We start from the raw sequence: 22,466 nt of genomic DNA on the forward strand, positions 1-22,466 counted from the left end.
CCTTTATATATTAGATAATGGACCTGGTAGTGTAGATGATCCACTTATAAATTCATCCTAAAAGGGGTTATTTTGAAATAGAGCCCTAGTGTAGACCAGAGCACAGTGATTCTCTTTCTGACACACTAGTTCATTATGATACATTTCTGTCAAGTATGCATGTTAATTGGACGGCTGTTTTAAAACCAGTTTTGTTCCTGGGCATAAGGTAAACACAATCCTTCTTCATTGCCAAGGAATGGAAAATCCCCCAATACAGAGAGAAATACTTCCAGATCAACAATAGTTCTTCCCTTACTTGTATGACATGTTTTTCAAAATTTGATGTCACAAGTTTACTGCTCAGTATCATTTAACTACAGATTTGAAAGGAGAGAAGAAAACATCTGCCTGCCTTTTTCCTTTACCAGGAATCACATTAATCCACCTACAAATTTAGTCATCAATGCACCCTAATGTATATCCTCATTTTCCTCTTCAGGAAGCAACAAGCTTAGCAGCAAAATTGTACTATACATAACACTGCAACCCCTGTGGCTTTTACTTCACACATTGAGGAAACAGACTAACCTGAGCCAAAACCTAAGGAAGACCAGAAAGTTAGAATTCAACTGCAAGAGCTGTCAACTCCTTACTGCAGTTTTACACGTGCAGATTTGATTTGCTGAACTAAATAATGTAGCCCATGTGGTTCCTTTCTTCCCTCTGGTCTCCTTCCAGCAGCTGCAGATCAGTTGTACTGCAGCTCTTCAGACATTGACACATGGAACTTCTTTTACTGACCTCTAGATTTCTTTCCCTGAGAGCTTGGTTTCATGGGGCTAGCCAAGCCATTGCTAACCTAGCACACACAGCATACACTGTCTGCTTCTCTCCTTACACACCCCTTTTCCTCTAAACAATCCCAAACGTCTGTTTTTTTTCCAACAGCGTTTACACTGCTTTGTACTTCACATATCCTAACACTTCTCACTGAACCATACTTACCCCTCTGTCTGCCCCTCATACCCATCTCCCTGCCTAGCACTCAGTTGCATGTACTGCACGTTTGCATGCAGACACACACACTTTTTAACCACACTGACACCTCATACACATCCACACATTTTTTTCTGATACAACCAAGCTCTGCCTACAAAATCGCTTACACATAGCTGTCTCTTTTCTGGCACTTTTGCACCCTCTACACTGTCATGGACAATCTACCTTTATACTTTTTGGTTTGACACCCAAAACCACCACTCTCTTGCACACAAACACCACTTGTCCTTTGACACCCAGACACAAACACAGGCACCTGATCTCTCTCACACTCCCCCTTCTCTGATACCGTCTTAGCATGCACACATACACCCCTTTCCTCTGACACCCTAGCAGCACATCACTCTATCCTCTGACACTGACAAACTCAGGACACAGACAATATAGCTGTCTCCTCTGACACAAAACACATCGGTACTATACGCCCCTTCCTAAGACATGACACAGACACACCATCACCTTCTCCTTTGATGGCATACAGTAGTACAACCCTCTCCTGTGATACTGACACACAATACAGCCCTCTCCTTTGACACCCCCACAGAGAACAGCCCTCTCCTCTGACACACACTCACACTCATACACAGCACAGCCCTCTCCCCTCCCTTTCTCACTCCCCCACACAGCACAGCCCCGCGCCTCACTCACACCGAGCACAGCCCTCTCCCTCCTGTGACAGGGACACACCCTTCACTGACACAATCACACCCTCTCTCCTCACGCTCCCCCTTCGCCTTCACACCCTGTGCGCCACCCGCCGCCTTCCCTCCCCTCCTGGCCGGGATCTCCCCAGGAGCGCCCCAGCCCGCCGTGCCCGGGGGCAAGAGGGCGGCGCGGGGCTCCTCCAGCCGCACCTGCCCGCCGGAGCCTGGCGGTGGCGGAGCGGCTCCCGGATGGCGGGGCTGGAGCTCGGACGGCAGGTGAGCGGTGCGGGGGGAGGAGGGCAGGAGCGGGACGGGGCTCAGCTGCTGCAGCCGAGAGGCGCCGGGCAGCCAAGGGGTGCGGGGCTGCGTCCCCTCTGGCCGCGGGGGCGCTGGTGGTGCTGGGGGGGGGGGCTTTGTACCCACTTCCCCCCGGGCTGCCTCCCTAACCCTGCGCCGCTCCCGCCTTTGCTTCCTCGCAGGACCTCCGCGCCGCCCGGCTGCCCGAGCCGCAGCCGCCGCTGCCCCGGGCGCGCTGAGCCCCCGCCAGGATGTGGAACCAGAGCCGCTGGCCCAACTCCAGCGCGGGCGCCGGGGGCTACGAGAACGACACCTGGCCCGAGTACCCCGCGCACCTGTTCCCGGCCCCGGTGCTGACGGGCATCACCGTCACCTGCATCCTCCTCTTCGTGGTTGGGATTGTGGGCAACCTCATGACCGTGCTGGTGGTGTCCCGGTTCCGGGACATGCGGACCACGACCAACCTCTACCTGTCCAGCATGGCTTTCTCGGACCTGCTGATCTTTCTCTGCATGCCCCTGGATCTTTTCCGCCTCTGGCAGTACCGGCCCTGGAACTTCGGAGACCTCCTCTGCAAGCTCTTCCAATTCGTCAGCGAAAGTTGCACGTACTCCACCATCCTCAACATCACCGCCCTGAGCGTGGAGCGGTACTTCGCCGTCTGTTTCCCCCTCAAGGCCAAAGTGGTGATCACCAAAGGGAAAGTCAAGCTGGTCATCCTAGTGCTCTGGGCGGTGTCCTTTGTAAGCGCGGGGCCCATTTTTGTCCTGGTTGGGGTCGAACACGAGAATGGGACGAACCCTTTGGACACCAACGAGTGCAGAGCTACGGAGTATGCGATCAAATCAGGGCTGCTCACCATCATGGTCTGGACCTCCAGCGTCTTCTTTTTCTTGCCCGTGTTTTGCCTGACTGTGCTTTACAGCCTCATTGGGAGGAAAATCTGGAGGAGGAAGAGAAAGAACATGGGACCAAATACCTCCAGCAGGGACAAGAACAACAAACAAACTGTGAAAATGTTAGGTAGGATTTTAAACCAATTCCAATTTATCGTGGGGCGTTTGTGTGTCAGAGAGAGATAAAAAGACATCGGTAGGGCTTTAAAGTGGTCACTAAAAGTGAAGCATTTATCGACTGTTTTTTCTTTATGAGTTTGTAAGAGCAGTATAAGAACACTCTTCACTCTCTGACTTGTACTTGCCTCCTGTGCAAACTACTTGCGCAGATATTAACATAATAATCTCTGATATTGAAAAGAATAGTTAATACTGAAAAATAGAATAGTACAATCACTATTACACTGAAAATTCTCGAACCTCTTTGTAAATTATTTACAAGTACCAAATCCCAGTTTGAAAAGGATTTCTATTTACCCTTCTAAAAGCCTGACATTTGGCTTCAGGAGATCTAAACAGAATGAATCCATGCATGTACAGAATTATAGGAATGTCAATTTCTTTAGAGTCAGTTGAAGAAAACTGACAAATATAGTTAATTAATGTAATGAACCCCCTCCCCCAAAGTGCATTTTCCATTTTAGCAACAAGACCAGTTTACACTTAATAAAGAATATTCCTCTGTTTTGGAGCCTGTCATTCTGCTCCCATTGAAGTCAATGGCAAAACTCTGATTTGCAAGAAACAAGACCAAGTTATTAGACAATGTCATTTTTAATTTAATGTTTAAATATTTTCAGTAAAATTATATAATTTGCTTCTACAATATTTACCTTAACATATAAATAGTAACCTTAGCATGCAAATAGACACATCTTTAACCTTAAAGAGTCTGACCTCATAAATACTCAGTGTCAGTGCATCCCATGTGTGCACTAGATCCACTAATACAGAAAAAGATAACACTTTCTGGCACCATCAGTTTGAAAGAAATTACCATCAGTCTGTTGGTTGAAAATTAGAAATTCTCTTATTATTCTAGCAGCATAATCCTGTACAAATAGTCTTTTCTCATATGAGTAATACCATTGATTTCAGTAGATCTATTCATGTAGGTAATTTTTTCTCAGATTTTGCAGAAGACAGCCCTGTTTTATTAAAGTCCACTAAGGCAGTTATGGGCCAGAGAGCTATATGTACAGCATGGCTACACTAGGCCCAATAGATCTAAATTATTAACTGTATCTAACTGATTGTTTATTCATATACTTTTTAATTTACTAGGCAACAACAGCATGTATGCTGAAAGTTGAGATACTTTGTATACCTTTAATTATATTTTAGGGTTCATTGAATATTTCATTCAGGGTGTACCTTGGAAGTAACTCCTAATCTCAATTTTATGAATTGTGACTTTTTTGCTTATTATAGGAAGAAAACTCTCCAGTACATCATTTCCACATTTATATTTCTATAAGTTTAAATATACCTACTTCCAATCCTAAAACATTGCTACAAACATTAATAATTGGAGCTTTGCAAATCTGTGGATATCCTCTTTATATCCACAAGCATCTGTATCGGTGGTTGCGGATGCAGATATCCGCAGCTCATTTTTGTGGATATGGATGTGGATACCAAATTTTGTAGTTAGAACTCTGCAAATTTGTAAATATTCACTTTATGTGCACAGGTATCTGCATTCACAGATGTGGATGTGGCTAGCCACAGATTATTTTTGCAGATGTGAATACGGGTACCAATATGGTATTGTGAAGAGCTCTATTAATACTATTTCAAACACCTTGCTTCTCAATGCATCAGAGACAGAAAGGACTGTGGCTAAAATCTGTTATTGGACCAACTTCTCTGGTAAGAGAGACAAGTGTTTGAACTACACAATTCTTCTTCAGGTTTGAACTCTTGTCCACTCACCAACAGAAGTTGGTCAAATAAAAGATGCTACTTTGCCCACCTTGTCTCTAGTATCTTGACACCAACAGCTACAACTTCATTCTGTAAGGCTAGAATGTCCTTTAAGAGAAAGACAACATTTTCTAACTGATGAAAATCTAATGAAGGAACTTAATAGGGATTTAATAATACAAGGTGCTTCCATTGATTTGATTTTTCTGTTTAGAATTTCAAATGGACAACTTTAAATCCTTACCTGTTCTGGAGCAGCAAATTAAAGAAGAGCAAAGGCCACCAATTCAAAATTCAAAAGTCACAGTTAGACTTTTATATCCATATTGAAGGGCCTAAAACAGTTGTCTGGTTTTTAGAAGTGCCTAACACCCACTGATCCCAATACAATCAATAAGACTCAGCACCTTTGAAGCTCACACTATTTGTTTTTAGAGGCTAAATTTGGATCAACATACCTAAGTTCAGTCCAGTCAAGCTGATGTTACATATGTATCTTACTTTTGAAAATGTTGGTTTTAGTTTATAATAGCAACTCTGATACCTTATCTTCTCTTAGATTAGCTTCATTTCTTATAAATTAAGATTCAGTGAAAGAAATAGAAATGCTCCGTTGTTCAAATAGAGACTCTGAGGCAGAAGCAGATTAAATGTTTTTTCCAAAATCAAACTTCTGTGAGCAGAGTTGAGAGACTATGATTTCTCTCTGTATAGTCATTTAAAGATAGGAATCCTCCCCTGAATGTTTTGTGAAAAGCTGCTGATAATTATCCCTTTTCCATTGCTTTTCAATAACATTCTATAAATATTATTTCAGCCATGGCACAACACACCAAGTAAAATGCTAGCCCCATTTATGTCAGTGGCAAAACTCCCATAAAATGTATTGGGGCCATGATCTTAACTGTACTGGATAATTAAATCAAATGGACTTTCTGGTAAAAATCAAATAAGTTAACTACCTAATGAAAAAGGCTGTTAAAAATCCTATTCTAAAATTCTTGTGTCTTTTTTGTGTGTGTGAATAGGGCTATTCAAAACCATTTAAAAAAGTACTGTTGGATCAATAATGTGTAATGAACCAAGACAAAATATTCCCCACTTTCTAGGAGTGTGGAAAGAAAAACGGGCAAGAGCTCAAGTTTTTAGATAATATTTTTAGCTTTGCTCTTCTTAGGGTAATTCATTCTCAAGAGAAATATACAAGCCAGAAGGTTCATAGGATGGATTGTGCTTGCCTCAGTAGCTTGTTTTATTGTGTTTCATTATCTTGCAGATAAATCTTCTACAGCTCCAGATTCATTTTCCCTTACTTTGAGATCTTTACCCAGAATCAACATAGCTCTATGTCCTTATACTTTTAATGATAAATTGCAGTTCTAGTGTCATCAGATATATGTATGAGCTTTGTTAAACTGGATCTATTACTTGTAATCAGCAGTGAAAGTAACTTAAAATTTCTTACAGGTATTGTCCTATTGCGACCCAGATCCCTGCCAGTTCTTTAAATAGCTCCCTGATGGCTTTTGCTGCAGCTCAGCCAGCTCTTGCTAGAGTGGCGCACCAGGGCACACCCACTCATTTTCATTTCTGCTTGTAATTATTCTTTATGACCGTGTTTTCATCAATGTGCTATTCCTACGATCCTATTTCAGGAAAAACTGAAAGCGATATAGTTGAAAACTATCATACACTAAACTCACCTGTGATTTATATATTAAAATACAACTATATATTTTACTATATTATTATACATAATCTATTAATAATGTAGTTTAGATAAAGCACATACCAAAATCAACATAAATTACGATCCACTTTATACTTTACACAAATCACATTATTTAAATTTTGCTAGTATTAAAGACGTATAAGTACATTTCATTTTGAATGACCTATTGTTTTAATATCCTTCTGCTGTTTCCATTTCAGCTGTGGTGGTGTTTGCTTTCATACTCTGCTGGTTGCCTTTTCATGTAGGACGATATTTGTTTTCCAAATCCTTTGAAGCCGGATCCTTGGAGATAGTAGCTGTGATCAGCCAGTACTGCAACTTGGTATCCTTCGTCCTCTTCTACCTTAGTGCTGCCATCAACCCGATCTTGTACAACATTATGTCTAAGAAGTACCGAGTTGCTGCTTGCAGGTTGTTTGGACTCAGAGTGCTCCCAAAGAACAGATTCTCTGTTACAAAGGAAGAACATTCTCGTGCTTGGACAGAATCTAGTGTGATTATATGACAACCTCTATCAAAGCATCACTTACCAATATTACACAGAAAGCCATAATGAAAGAGCAAGACATTCAGGCAAAATGCAAAGCAGTATTTCTGTTCATCATTGGGGCTTGCTGAAAAATATAATGTAGACAGTTAAAGGTAATAAAATGAGTTGAGCACTGAGCAGATAACACGTGATCCATGCTGAATAAACTCAGCAATGTTCTAGTATTATTTTCCTACATCTATTGGTGCCTATGATTTTATATGAAGACACAGGCAAGGGAGCTGGGCTTTACCATTAAAAGGCAGGATGCAACCCTGTCCACCTAACTTCTGCGATTTCATTGTGAGGTAAGGTAAGCAGGATTTATCCCGTGATAACCTTAACATGTCAATGGAATCAGGATAGCAATCTGATCAACTTCATTGAGAGTTTTGCCTAAGTAAAGATGAGGCCCTAGAAGTTTAATTCAACTGTTTTTTTTCAAGTAAACATTGGTTTGTTGTACTATGCCACCATCACGGTCAAAAGCATTCAAGGGGAAATGATTTATGACAGAGAAAGGAATAAAAATGGAAAAGTTTCAAACATGGTAAAAATCAGTAGCCTTCATATCATGTCAGAACAAAAGGGAAATAAAAACAGTACCTTAGGCAGAACTGCCTTACATAGCGATTGGAGCAGTACTGATTTTTAAAATGTATATCAGTGTAGCAAGGACAGCATTGGCTTCAGAATCACAACAATATTTAAAACTATTTGAATGCAACTCCCCACCAAAGTGATCTTTTACAAAAGAAATATTCCTTAGTATGGTATTTTCCCCCACTTAAAACATTAAATCACAAATCTTATCAAAATGCAATTGAAAAGAGAGCTGTATCATCCACACCATTTCTTTGGCTTGATTGTAAATCTGATGTATGTGAACTTGTAAGCTTTATTGTTTTAAAATAGTAACAAAACTGTGACAAGCTAGGAACTGTCCATTTGTCACTGTGCTGAACACCATGGCCATGCAGAACTTGGTTACAGGGATAGTCATTAACCATTGGAATTAACAGTTTATTAAAGGTGATGGTGGACTCTTCATCACTGGCAATATTTAAATCAAGATTGGATGTTTTTCTTAGAAATTTGTTCTAGGGCTTATTTTGGGGCAGTTCTGCAGCGTGTTATATACCAGCCGCCAGACCAGATAATCACAATGGTCCCTTCTGTGAATTTATGAAACTCCTGCCCCAAAAGTACAGCTCCCTTTCATCTAATGAATACTTGTTTGCTGTTACCAGTATAGTGCCTATGACACAGAGCTGAGCAATTCTAATTCCATCCTATAGAGACCAGTGATGCAAGTACCATTGTGCTAGTTTATTACAATATTAAATCCACAATTACTCTTTTGCATCAGTCTGACTTTATTGGAACATTTTAAGCAAAGTGACCTGGGAATTCATAATCAAATCTCATTTAAAACAGACACAGAGTTGCTGATCTTTAAACCCGTAGAATTCCATTCATTTTTGTAACTCAAGTCTCTTTTTCCAAGTATTGTCTATCTTTTATGCTGTATCATAGAATCATATGTCTGTTCTGTACTGCCTCCGCCGTTACGTAGGCTTATACAATCTAATAGCGTGCATGTGGAATAGCAGATGTATACTTATTTTGTTTCTTGTATTTATTACTGGTTGGCCCACAGCTTGCTCCACTTAATACGTTATTTGTCTTGTCCAAAATTCCTTTAAGGATGATGGGTCAGATTCTACTCTTTTGTACTTCCAGGTAATGGAACCGCGCAGGTGTAACTAAAAGCAGAACTTGGCCTATTCTGTATATACTCTCGGTTTTGCATATAGATTGTTTTGTCTGGGCTGTGGTATCTGGAAAGCATTAAAGTTAAGACTGCTTTCGTCAGGGTGCGACACCTGAGTCCATTTTGTGGCTTGATCCTGCACTTGCTGAAGTCAGTGAGCATCTTTAATGTGAAATAATTGGGTGCAAATGTTTAGGTGGAGAGACAAAAGCAGTTCAGGGTTTACAATCATCAAAGATGAACAGGGTTATCAAAAACTCACTGGTGAGGGAAGCCTCTGCTGGTTTGACACTAGTGAATGATTTATTAGAATGAGACAATAACAGGTAATTCACGGACTAGCCTGTAGAATTGTCCCTGAGCAGGTCTCTAGCAGTATCTCTGCTTTGTTGATTTTTTTTTCTTCATTTTTCCTCTTTAGAGACAAACAGGGTTCTAGTTAGATGCATCATACAACTCAGGGAAACGAGAAACTTGAGGATTTTGAAAAGACTGTAAAGTTATCAGCTCACAAACTGAGTTACTCTGGATATGAATGGAACATAACCATGAACATTTCTAAACTTAACTGTGTCTGATATGAGTGTACAGAAAATGTAATAAATTTATGAAACACTTTCCAATACTACTGTTTCCACTATTTGGGGAGGAATGGGCATTGGAAACATCTCTAATGTGTTGCTTTTATTTCCAAGGTGTTCTCAGATTCATTACATAGCATAAATAACAACTTGCAAGCAGAGTTTGAGTCAGAGTCTTATTACACTAAAACTACTTCACAGTGCCAGAATGTGGTAAAGTGGCCTCCGTGAAAATAAGAACAAGGCCTGGTCTACACATAATTGTTATTCCAGGGTAACTTTTTTTTTAGTGAAATTGTCATATTGGTAAACCTCTGAGAGTATGTCTACACTGCACGGCTATTTCAGGATACCAAAGGCATCCCAAAATAGCTACCCTGCATCTGCACAAGCCACCCGTTATTTTGAAATTTTTTATAAATAACAGGCACACTGTTTTGCTATCCTGGTAAACCTAGTTGCACGAGGGATAAGGTATGGCTTGAAATAGCGTGTTATTTTGAACTTTGGTGTTGTGTAGACGTGCCAAATTTCAAAAAAAGCTATTTCGAAATAGTTTCTAAATAAGATATGCAACTTGTGTAGCGCAAATTGTGTATCTTATTTCGAGTTTAGGGTGCTGTGTAAATGTACCCTTAGTGTGGACACAGTTATACTGGTATAATAAAGATTCCTTTCACTGGCATATGTATTTCCATTCCTTTACAGAAAGGTATGGCTACACTACAAGGTTTTTGCACAAAAACCGGCGGAGCGTCCACACCTGAAATACGCTATTGCACAAGACAATCGGCAGAACAGAGGGCTTTTTGCGGTAGAGTTTTTGCACGAAAAGGCAAGTGTGCACGCTTCGCAGGGGTTTTTGTGCAAAAACTGGCCTCCAGGGAAAAACACAGGAGGCCATTTGAACTCTCTGAAGCAGGCAATCACAACTCTCTTGTTCTTGTCTGCTGGCCCCTCTTAAAGGGACAGGTACCCTGCACAGCCATTCCGGCAGTAAGCTTGCCTACAGCCAGCTGCCTGGCTGTGCGGCTCTCTGCTGGCATAGATGGTGGAGCAAGCAGGTGCCCGAGACTCCCCTGACCCTGACAGGGAGCAGCCACAGGGCTCCCAGGAGCCCCCCAGGGGCAGCAAGCATTGAGCACCAGCATGGTCAGGTGTAGCAATTGCGACTGTTCTTGAATTATGGTGCAAGGAGTCGCTGCTCCAGGAATCCAGGGCCAAATGGCGAAATGCTGAAATTTTCACCTGCATGGCCACATCCCTGGTGGGGCGAGGTCACGCTGCCCGGACCATGGAACAGGGCCAGGCCAAGGTGAAGGAGTGCCATCAGGGATATGTCAGGGCGACAGAGCAGAAGGAGCGCTCAGGGGCAGGACCCCACACCTGCCTCTACTACAAGGAGCTCCACCACATCTTTGGGGGGGGGGAAACCCTCTTCCCCCGCCATTGTGGTGGACTCTGGGCTGAAGCACCCATCCTCCAGTGCCCAGAGCTGGAGGGCCAGGTCCAGCCACCGATGGAGCAGGAGGACGAGGACCAGGAGAGCAGAACCATCATCCTGTCCCTGGAGCCAGTCCCTGACTCCGAGGAGGGACCCTCGGGTATGTTAGCACACACAAACACACACCGGACGGGGAAGGTGACTGCACAGGGAGCGGGGGCACAGTGTCACACGGGTAGCTAGGCCAGTATATGCTGCTGTAGTCTGGGCATGTGGACCCACGTGCAGCGGAAAGGTGCGGCACATGGCCACAGCAGCCAGCCCCTCTACCTGCCCAGGAGCCTGCTGCCAGCCTCATGCCTGGCCACTCGAGTTTTGCCCCCAGGAGGGAGGGGGCGCAGCCAGCTGCAAGCAGGCTAGCCACAGGGGCACAGGCAACACCCCACACACGTGCCGGTGTGCTGATCACAGTACATGGGCATGCCTGCACGTGAGAGGCAGCAGCCGCTCCAACTTGATAGTCCAGCGAGCCACAGCTGTGTGTGCAGAACACAGGGAGGGGACGGCCACTCTCGGCTCCTCTGCCCAGGGGATCCACTGCGGCCATACACTTCCCTTGCCTGCCAGGCCCTAGTGTGTGTATGTGGGGGGAGGGAGGGAGCGAGAGGTCCTCTGGCTACCTAGGGGTCCCTGTGTCACAGGGCTTGCTGTGTAGGCCACACATGGCCTTGCACCTGGGACATCCCCCTCCTGCAGGCTGCAAACTGGTGTAGTCACCGCTTACACAGGAGGGCACGGCCTCTGGGAATGTATGTGCAGGGTGGACTGACTGCTCCTCTCTTGTGTCTTCTCCATAGCTGGACCAGCCGGGACGAAGGGCCCAGCCACACCACCACCGCAGCCACCAGCCAGAGTCCGGGGGAGCCATGGATGAGCCAGGCCTGTGGAGGAGCTGATGCACCAGCATATAGGGCTGATGCGTGACATCCATGCCACCCTGTTGCACCGGCTGAACCTGGAGTGGTGGTGGCAGTCATGGAGTGACCTCATAGTGCTCTGCGACACCCTGGTCGATATCCTGTCCCACCGGGGGGAACAGGCGCCAGCTGCCACTGCTCCTGCCTTCCACCCTCCTGCCCCCCCGTCCTATCCCCATGGCCCACCCTGCCATGCCTCTCCTCCCTCCCCAGGCCATGCCTCTGTTCCCTCCTTTCCCCATGGCCCTGGCTCCTCCTCCAGTCATGCCTATGGCACCTCCTATGCCCCCTCCTCCTGCCATCCCCCTGCTGACCCTGGCCCCACTCCAGCTGCACCTCCTGCCCATCCCATTAGGACCCCCAGAACTGCCCAACCCCAACAACGTCCCCACACCCGAGGGGGCTCAGCCCCCCTCCCAGTTCAGACAGCCCCCTCAGCCCCTGCCCACCCTCGTTTATGTGTACTAAGAAAAAGACTACTTTTGTTGAAAAACCACACAAGTGTGTTTATTGGTAGGTCAGGGTAGAGGCCAGGGGAGGGAGTAAGAGCGGGAAGGAAGAGAGAAGGAAGGGTACAGCAGGGGTACAGCAGGGGCGGACTGGCCCAGTGGGACACCGGGAATTTCCCGGTGGGCCGTCGTGTCCGCACGCTGTTGCCCCTCACTCCTAGTGGCTCCGCATCCGCGCTCTATGCAGCACGCAGAGCCCAACCTGCCGCCTGCGCCACATGCCGGAAATGACGCAGGGAAAGGGGGTGGGGCTTGAGGGGCACGCAGGGGTGACGTCATGGGGAGGGCTGTTCTCAACCCATTTCTCAGGCCTATTTTGATTGCCAGTACACTCCTGAGGTGCAGGCCCTGGGAAGACTTACAGTAGTTCCTGCAAGAAGCTCTCCCTCAGGGCCTTCTGGATGCACACCTCGGCCTGATGGGCCTGGCGGGTGGCAGCTGTCTGAGGCTGCTCAAAGCCCCGGCCTTCGTGGGCAGATTCTGCCACCCACACAAGGAGGAAGGCCTCCTCCTTGCACTCCACCAAGTTGTGGAGCACACAGCAGGCCGCCATCACTGCGAGGATATTCTGCTCCCCAACATCCAGGTGGGTGAGGAGGCAATGGAACCGTCCTTTCAGTCACCCGAAGGTGCACTCCGCCTGGAGTCGGGCTTTGTTGAGGCGGGCATTGAAAATGTCCTTGGTGCGATCCAGCTGTCCGGTGTAGGGGCGCATTAGCCAGGGCATGAGTGGGTATGCCGTGTCCCCCACTATGCACACTGGCATGGTCTGGTCGCCCACAGGAAACTCCCGGCGGGGGAAAAAGGTGCCTGCCTCCAGCTGGGCACACAGGCTGGAGTTGCAAAAAACTTGGGCATCATGAGCCCTTCCTGACCACCCCACGTAAATGTTCATGAAGTGGCCCCGGTGGTCCACCAGGGCCTGCAAGACTACAGAGAAGTAGCCCTTGCAGTTCACAAAGGGGGCCACGCAATGGTCCTGGGCCCCGATGGGGATGTGCGGCCGTCGATGGCTCCCATGCAGTTGGGGAACCCCAGCACAGCAAAGCCACCTAGAGTGGCATCCAAGTCCTGCAGCTGGATGACTGTGCAACAGCAGGGAGTTGATGGCCTGGATGACCTGTAGAAGGAGAGAAAGAAGCACACAAACCAGAGAATGAGAGAGGGACATGGCCCCCCCTCCCAGACACCCTACCCACAGGAGGCCCCCCCCCCAAACCAGGCCAGTGTGAAGGCAAGAAGGCACCAGCCCTTGAGGCCAGGACTTTCTCCCCACCCCCAGTCCACCATGTACAGTGCTGGATCCCCCTGATACAATGCTCCCCTTCCCCCCGTGCAGGGGCTGCATCCTGTGATGTCCTTACCTGCATGAGGATGGCCCCGACGGTGGACCTCCCCACCCCAAACTGGTGTGCCACTGAGCGGTAGCTGTCTAGGGTGGCCAGCTTCCAGAGCACGATAGCAATCCACTTCTGGAGTGGGATGGCGGGCCGCAGGTGGGTGTCGTATCATTGGAGGATGGGTGCCAGCCAGCCACAGAGCTCCTGGAAGGAGGTCTTCCTCATGCCGAAGTTCTGCACCCATTGCTGGTCATCCCACTGCTCCAAGACCAGCCGGTCCCATCACTCTGAGTTGGCCTCCAACCTCCAGATTTTTCTGGGTATGGTGGGCTGGGGCAGCCAGAGGGGAGCACCCACAGCCATGCAGAGGCCAATGAGGAAGACCTCGGGGTCCAGCTCCATCCAGAAGAGGACCACAGCTTGAAGTAGGCACTTTAGGGAGAGCAGCATGACCGTGCTGGTCTGGTGCATGGCACGGCACAGTAGGCAAAAGCTGTGTCGTCCCCAAAAAACACAGGGCAGACACAGCAGGCACTGTTGAAGCTTTGCTTTGCCAAAGAGGCTAGCAAGAGACAGAGAAGTGGCTGTCCAGGGAGGTCCCTTTAAGCGCGCGTTTCTGGAGGACTCTGTCAACAGCACTCAGGGAACTGGTGACCTCTAACCCGTCTAGAACTGGTGCTGGGTGGCTTTTATATGTGGCAGGGCACCCAACAGCATGGATGCTCTCTTGCGCAAAAGCAATGCACTTTGAGGTGTGGACACATTTTTGTGGAAGATGTTTTTGCACAAAACCTTTTGTGCAAAAGGCTTCTTCCGCAAAAACCTTGCAGTGTAGACAAAGCCAAATAGCTCTGCCAACAGAACGCATGTTTACATAAATGTCACTGAATCTACACTGGATTGTATCACTTCAACTGCACCAGTACAGGTACATTTTTGTGTGTAGACAAGGCTCTGAGATGGTGTGCCAGAGTGTACCAACCCCACACTGGGCCTGAAAGAGTGAACCAGGGAACCCCATTCCCACAGCCCTGCTGTGCATGCTCCAACTAGAGGACAGGTATAAAGGTCTGAACTGGGGAACTGAACTGCTTAGGCCAATCAGCAGGAAATGGCTGGAGAAGACCTCAACGAGGAAGAAACTGGAGAAGAAGCCACCAGTCATGAGTAGGATAGGAAGTACTCAGGGTGAGGAGATAAGTCCCTGAGAACTTAGCGTATTTCTGGTGGACTCCCTGCTGAGCTAGTGGTGGGACACACTCACCACTGACAGGGCCCTGGGCTGGGACCTGGTGGAGAGGGTAGGCCCAGGTTCCAAGAGGGATGCTGCAGCTGCGATTACTGACTCTGTCCACTAGGCCTTACTTCCCTGGGAACAGGAGCGACTAAGACTGAATTTGGCTGTTAGGCCTTACTGCCCTGAGACAGGGGACACAGCTACTGAGTCTGGTCATTAGGCTTTGCTGCCCTAAGGAAAGGGTGAGATAACTGATTCAGGCCACTAGGCCCCACCACCCTGCAGGAAGAGGGGTGAAAAGAACGCTGGCCACTGGACCTCACTACCCTCCGAGAAGGGGTACTGTACTGGCTGTGGCCCCTAAGCTGGACTGCTGTATGGGATAAGGGGCATAGTGAGAGGACCTTGTCCCTAGAGACTGAGACGTTCAGAGGGAGGACCACACAGTGAAAGGCCTGAAAGGCCTAAAGACCTGCCTTGGAAAGGCCTGGGCACACCCACCCCATGACAGATGGGTGTAGCCATGGGAGGGCCTGAGTGGGCCATGGCCCACCTACTGAGCATTCAGCCCCACCCAAATCAGCGCCAGAGCTTCCCAAATCCACAGGCTGGGACACCCAACTCTGGCTTGGTGTTCGTCAGCTCGGGTGCATCCTTTTCCTACCAGCGTCATGTGCTCCTGCCTTGGCCTGCAGCCCCAGTGCTAGCTCTCCAGGGGATGCACCCTGCAGGGACAAATCTAGGCAGGGCTACTGCTGGTGCCAGAAGCTAGGACAGCAGCATAGGGAGCCAGCAGGAGGAGGACGCAGCCGGGTTGATAGACACCCAGCAGGAGGCTAGAGGGACAGGTGGAGCTCAAGTGCCAGTGGGGCCCCCTTCACACCCTGGGCATGCCCCACAGCCTGTGTGTCCCGGGTGCCTGGGAAGTGGAGGGGAAAGGCAGGCCCCCGCTACCTTCCTGCCCCGGTCCCCAAGGCACTGGAACCTTTTAGTGTTCTCTTCCCAGGTCCCTCCATCCCTCCCCACACCCTCCATTATTGCCCACCCACCTGAAAGCCAGGCCCGCCCACTTTTCCTGTCCCAGCTACGCCACTGCTATGAGATCCTTCATTTTGAATTGCAGATGTGAGGTAGGAGGGTTATAATGAGAAGAGAAGTACATTGCTTTCTTGCTGCTATACAATTCACGACCTTACTCCAGCACGGTGCAGTGTACTGTGGCCTGTCCTAGCAAAACATAGGTGTCGGTACTTTTATTAATGACAAGAGCAGCCAGCTCAGCCTGAGTCCAGTCAGTCTTTTGGAACCAGTTAAGTGCTCTCTGGGCACGTTCAGATGTTTAACATGCATGGTCACTCCCACGCTAACATTATACCATCTCACCAGTATCGGTTGCTCCCATACTAGTAGATGTTGATACCGATCCTTAGGAAAAACTCCCATCCAAGTCATGGGAGCTACACTGATTGACACTAGGTGACTGTCTGGTGGCATTAATAACAGGCTGTGTCTTTTGAGTAGGTACTGGTGCCCTATTATTTCAAGGGAAACAGGAATTGCCAGACTGGAGAAGCCCATGGTTCCTGAAATAGTCCAAGTATTTGACAGGAAAGAAATGGCCTGCAGGTCAGAAAAGAGCTGCCAAGCTTCTCAATCCAGCCCACAGCCTGCCCTGCTGGGACCCTCAGGCAGAGGTGTAGAGAGGGTGTTATGCGCCCAGGGGCAAAGGAAAAATTTGTGCCCCTCCCACCGTTGCTGGGCAACAGGTCCCCAAACCTAGCACACAGCTGAGCTCGACTCTAGGATGGGGGGGCAGCTTGTACCGCGTCTCCCCCCCTCCAGTTTGGGGCCAGATCCCCCCATCCCCGCACACGCTAACCCGCCAGCAGAGATGGAGGAAGATCGGGCTGGGGGCAGAGAGGCAGGGAGCAGGCTCCAGCCAGCAATGGTGGAGGAGGAGCAGGAAAGCTGAGGGAGACAAGGGGAGCAGAAGGGGACTAAATTGGCACCTGGTTAGCGTGGCTCCCGGGGGCAACTTGCCCCCCACCTCCCTTCACTATTCCACTGCTCTCAGGCATGAGGCAAACTCATGCTGCTCAAAGCAGCTGGCTGCTCCATATGGCTCTCTGGAATTGTGCTAGGGGCAGGGCAGCACACAAAGCCTCACCCCCCCACACACACTCACACACCCCTCTCCGCCACATGGCACACAGAGCAAATGGAGCAGCCAGCCACTTGAGCCTGGGTCTGTGGCAGGCAGGGATCCTACCTGAGAGTCCTGCTGGGCTGCTGGCCAGGAGCCACTCTTGTAAGCATCTCCTGGCCAGAGCCTGCTCCTGGCACCCCACCTACTCCTGCATCCCTAACTCCCTGCCCCAGATCACTACCCAAACTCTTTACACACCTCTTCTGCAGGTCACAGCTCCTTCCCAGACCCTGCACTCCCTCTTACACTCTTCCCCCAGGCCAGAATCCTCTGCAGCACCCATACCTCCTCCCCAAACTTGTACATCCTCTCCAATCCAATCCCCTGCCCCAGGTCATCACCCAAACCCTCTGCATCCCCTTTCCTCCCCCACGCCAGGTCACAACTCCCTCCCAGATCCTGCACCCCCTCTTCTACCTCTCCTCCAAGTCAGAATCCACTCCTGTATCCTGTATTCTTTTCCTAACCCTGCACCCCAATCTGCCCCAGGCCACAACCCCCTTTCACCTAAACTACCTCTCAGACTCCACAATCTTTCCTGCACCCCAGTCCGCTACCTCAGGCTCCCTTCTGCATCCAATCCATGTCCCAGACCCTGCATGCCCTCCTTAGAAAAGTGCAGCTCTTGACCACTTTCCAAAATCTTGGCAGTGGCTCCCCTTCAAACATTATTGCCCACCCTGCTCTAATCACAAGTGGCTGGTGTCCCAAGCATTCTGAGTGTATGTATTAGTGGTTCTTAGTTTAGTAGTGAGCAGTTTGCTGTTGTAGGTGGAAGGGTCTCCATTCTCCCTACTCCTGTGTCCTCTCATGGGCTTAGGAGCATGCCCAAGTCCCAAGGGTTCAAGCTCTGCAGTGTCTGCACAATGTCTATGCCCACAAGCAAAACCCACAACTCGGTGTCTACGGTTTCTGGGGGAAGCCCATGAGGCAGAGCAGTGCAGGGTATGCAAAGCATTCAAACCTTGAAGGAGGAAGGAGTGGGACTTAAGGAGTCCTCTCTTCCAACAGCAGCGTCTTGGCGCACAGCACACCGCGATCCGTCGAGCCAGCACAGAAGGCTGACTTGGTGCAGCAATCCCAGCATCATCGTTCGCTGAAGCCATCAACCCCCTGGCACCGATCTCACGCCCCGGTGAAATCTTCCAGATCAAGACCGGCGATGGCACCGATTGTGCCCCAGCACCAGCAGAACCATGAGGTCCCTTGTCATTCAAGCCTTGAGGACCTCTGGTACTGCACCCATCTCAGAAGCTGGGCCCAATTTTGCTGGACTTTCTGTGGATAGAAGTGGTGGAGATTGGACCCTCCTCTACAAATAAGAACAGCCATATTGGATCAGACCAAAGGTCCATCTATCCCAGTATTCTGTCTGCCAGCAGTGGCTTATACCAGATGCCCCAGGAAGGGAACGCAACAGGTAATCCTCATGTAATCCCTCTCCTGTCACCCATTTACAGACAAACAGAGGCTAGCATCACCATTCCTACCCATCCTGGCTAATAGCACTGATGGATCTAACTTCCATGAATCTATCTAGCTTTTTTTTGAACCCTGTTAAAGTTCTAGTCTTCACCACATCTTCTGGCAAGGAGTTCCACAGCTTGACTGTGCACTGAGTGAAGAAAAACTTCCTTTTGTTTGTTTTAAACCTGCTGCCTATTAATTTCATTTGGTGACCCCTAGTTCTTATATTATGGGAATAAGTAAGAAACTTTTCCTTATTCACTATTTCCACACCAGTCCCCTCTTTTCTAAACTGAAAGTCCATGTCTTTTTAAACTCTCATCAAATGGGACCCGTTCCAAACCCCTAATCATTTTTGTTGCCCTTTTCTGAACCTTCTCCGATGCCAATATATCTTTTTTGAGGTGAGGCAACCACATCTGTAGGCAGTATTCAAGATGTGGGTGTACCATGGTTTTATATAGAGGCAATACAATATTTCCTGTCTTATTTTCGATCCCTTTTTTAATGACTCCTAATATTCTATTTGCTTTTTTGACTGCCGCTGCACACTGAGGGGATGTTTTTAGAGAACTATCCACAATGACTCCAAGATCTCTCTCTTGGGTAGTTGTAGCTAAATTAGTTGCCATCATACTGTATGTAGAGTGGGAATTATTTTTTCCAAATGTGCATTACTTGACATTTATCAACATTAAAATTTCATTTGCCATTTTGTCACCCAATTGCTTAGTTTGGTGAGATCTTTTTGAAGCTCTTCACAGTCTGCTTTGGTCTTAACTCTCTTGAGCAGTTTGGTATCATCTGCAAATTTTGGCACCTCACTGTTTACGCCTTTCTCCAGATCATTTATCTCTAGACACATTTGAAACAGCTTGAGGCCTCACAATAGAGATTATGATGCCTATATCCCCTGATATCTGGGACAGGCCACAGCCCCTTCCCCATCAGCCTTCTAATGAGAAGCAATCCACGATGGGCCTGCCCATCAGTCCCCCCATCAGTCAGATTCGCAGCGACAGTCCTAAAGTAGGACTCACTAGAACAGTTCTTATTCCAGAGTATCTCCAGATAGCTACTCCTGGTCAACATCTGGATCCTCTGTCTGATCCTGAATCTCTCTACACCGATACTGGTCATGGTACCAATCAGACACCACCAGTCATTCCAGTGAAAGTGCCATGTGCCGGCACCTCACCCTACCCCGGCACCACTCTTCCATAAAGATAAAGGTCAACTTAGGTCCAACCCAGCTTTTCTTCTGAAAGTGGTCTCTAGCTTCGATACCAAACAGGACATATTTCTGCCTGTTTTTTACCCAAAGCCACATATGACCCTACTGGAACAGAGACTATATTACCTTGACATCAGGAGGGCCCTCACCTTCTACATTGATCATACAAAGCCCTTTTGGAAGTCTTCTCAACTGTTTGTGGCAGTGGCTGAGCACATGAAGAGCCTACCAGTGTCATCCCAGCATATTTCCTCCTGGATCACAGCTTGCATCCGGGCCAAGTTATGAGCTGGCCAACATCTCCCAGCCTCCTGTCACGGCGCACACAACCCATGCGCAACACTCCTTGGTGGCCTTCCTGGTTTGTGTTCCATTCCAGGAGATCAGGAGACCTATGATACGGCCTTTCATTCGTACCTTCATGTCACACTACATCATTGTACACCAATCCAGGCAAGGTGCGGTGTTCGGCACTGCAGTGCTTAAGTTAGCACTGTCAAGTCTGGCATCATCCTTGGTTCGGCATAATTTTAGTCAGCCAGATGTACATTTATCATGGATGTGCAGTCCCATTAAATGTGTGTACAGCCACCAGTCCTGGCTCTCAGTGGCCTGTGCTGTTATTTAGCTCTATTTTACCCTTAAATGCAGGGGTGGGCAATAATTTTTTGCCGGGGGCCACTTCAAAAATTTCTGAAGTGGCCCCGGGCTGCACCAGAAGTGGCGGGGCCTCGAGCGGAAGGGGTGGGGCTGGGATATTGCTGGGTTCCCCACCCCCAGACCATGATTGGTCTGGGGGTGGGGAAGTGCCTTTGCCCACCTCCCCCGTCCCCACTAGGTGCCCATGCCCCTGGCTGGGAGGAGACTTCCCATGCTCCCCCACCCAATCAGGACCTGGGGGTGGGAGATCATGCAAAGTTTCCTCCACTCTGTCCCCGCCTTGCGAGCAGCATGCAGCACTTAAAAGGGCCATGCACTCCTCGCAGGGTGAGAGGAGGCTTTGCGCGCTCCCACAGGCCAATCAGGGCGTGGGGGAAAGGGAGCGCACAAAACCTTTTCCCGTCCTACCAGGGCAGAGGAAACTTCAAACGCTCCCCTGCTCCCAGGCACTGATTGGCCTCCTCCCACCCTGCCAGGAACGCCTGGTGCTTCCAAGTGCCGTGTGCTCCTGGCAGGATGCAGGAAACTTTGTGTGCTCACCCCACTCCAAGGTGCTAATTGGCTTGGGGACCAGGGAGCAACAGGGCCTCCACGGGCTGGATCCAGCCTGCCGAGGCCCTTTTGCCCACCCCTGCCTAACTGTCTTCTAGGAGGCCAGTAAGCAGTGGAAGTGTTGGTAATGCAGTTAGACAACATTGACCTTCCATGGTCCAGCAAATTCTCTGGTTAGGCACTGGTCAGGTCCCGAGGTTGCCAGACTAGATAGTCAGGATTTGCCCCTAAACTGCTTGTCCTGTGCTGGCAAAACCTTTCTAGTGCAGACAAGGCTTAGAGCAGTGGTCCCCAACCTTCTGGTGCTGCCGGGCGCCCGAGGGCGGGGCCGCACATGCGCCACGCGCCCAGGGGCAGCACCACACATGTACCGTGTGCCCGGGGCAGGGGCCACGCATGCACCATGCACCTGGGGGCAGGGGCTGTGCATGTGCCGGGTGCCCAGGGCCCGGGGTGCAAGAATGGCTTGGGCTGGCGCTGGTCACTAGGTGGGTGCACATAAATGCCACGGCAGGTGCCACGGTGCCAGTGGGCACCGCACTGGGGACCACTGGCTTAGAGGACTTCTCCAGTGCCTTCCAAGACTTGGAATACCATCTCCAAGCCCTTTTTGAATCTTCTCTTACAACCTCTAAGATGCCGTTTGTAATAACTTATGCTGAGTTGCCCATTGGGATTTGGAAATGCCCCTGGAGATCTGTTCCTGAGACAGTCAGATCAGAGGGTGCTTCTGGACAATGTGGCTCTTATAAGTGTCATATTAGCACTATGCTAACCAGGAACTCTTGAGGGGCCACTGAAGCAGAGCAGCAATAGTGAGGCAGGCGACCTCAGGAGAAAAGCTCCCTGCCTATGGTTAATACACAAGCTAAGTACAAGAATCCCACTGCATTTGCCCATTGGGAAGCAAACTTTGCCATTACAAATGGAAAAATTTCCAGGAAATGCAGTAAGTTGACATTTGCTGCATTTTAACTCCCCTATCTGAGAAGAACCCACACTGGGAACAATTTGCCCTTTGGACTGAAGGTTCACTCATTAAATGATACAGCATTTAAATGCTTTTCTAGCACTACATTGTCTATCATAGTTTCACAAATAATGAGAAACAATTTGCCTGCATTTTATTTCTCGGTCACAAGTTAAATTGGTCCCAAGCATTTCACTGGAAAGCTTCATTGATTTTATGTATGTACCTTTTATGAAGTCAAGCATAGGACAAAAAAACATGTCCTATTGTATTTTGGCCAAAAGTATTCTATAAAAATTGCACGTAAACATCAAATTGCATAAATAGTAATTCAGAGATAATGACAGTAGGTTGTGTGTCAAATGGACTTGGATTACAGTTGCTTTCCAACATACTGTGACTATCAACACAATCAAAAGAAGCAAAACCCAAACAGTAAAGTTAATG

The 22,466-nt window shown here is 48.4% G+C and overlaps 1 protein-coding gene across 1 annotated transcript; it reads left to right on the top strand.

The window, feature by feature from the left end:
• Positions 1–870: 870 nt before the first annotated feature.
• GHSR (growth hormone secretagogue receptor) lies at positions 871–9,407 on the top strand. The gene is made up of 2 exons (XM_089780763.1): positions 871–3,005; positions 6,737–9,407. The coding sequence occupies exons 1-2, from the start codon at positions 2,234–2,236 to the stop codon at positions 7,042–7,044; spliced, it is 1,080 nt and encodes a 359-aa protein (XP_089636889.1). The 5' UTR covers positions 871–2,233; the 3' UTR covers positions 7,045–9,407.
• Positions 9,408–22,466: the final 13,059 nt, after the last annotated feature.

This window comes from Pelodiscus sinensis, chromosome 10 (assembly GCF_052426305.1).
Source record: "Pelodiscus sinensis isolate ZL-2025 chromosome 10, ASM5242630v1, whole genome shotgun sequence".
Taxonomy (NCBI): domain Eukaryota; kingdom Metazoa; phylum Chordata; order Testudines; family Trionychidae; genus Pelodiscus; species Pelodiscus sinensis.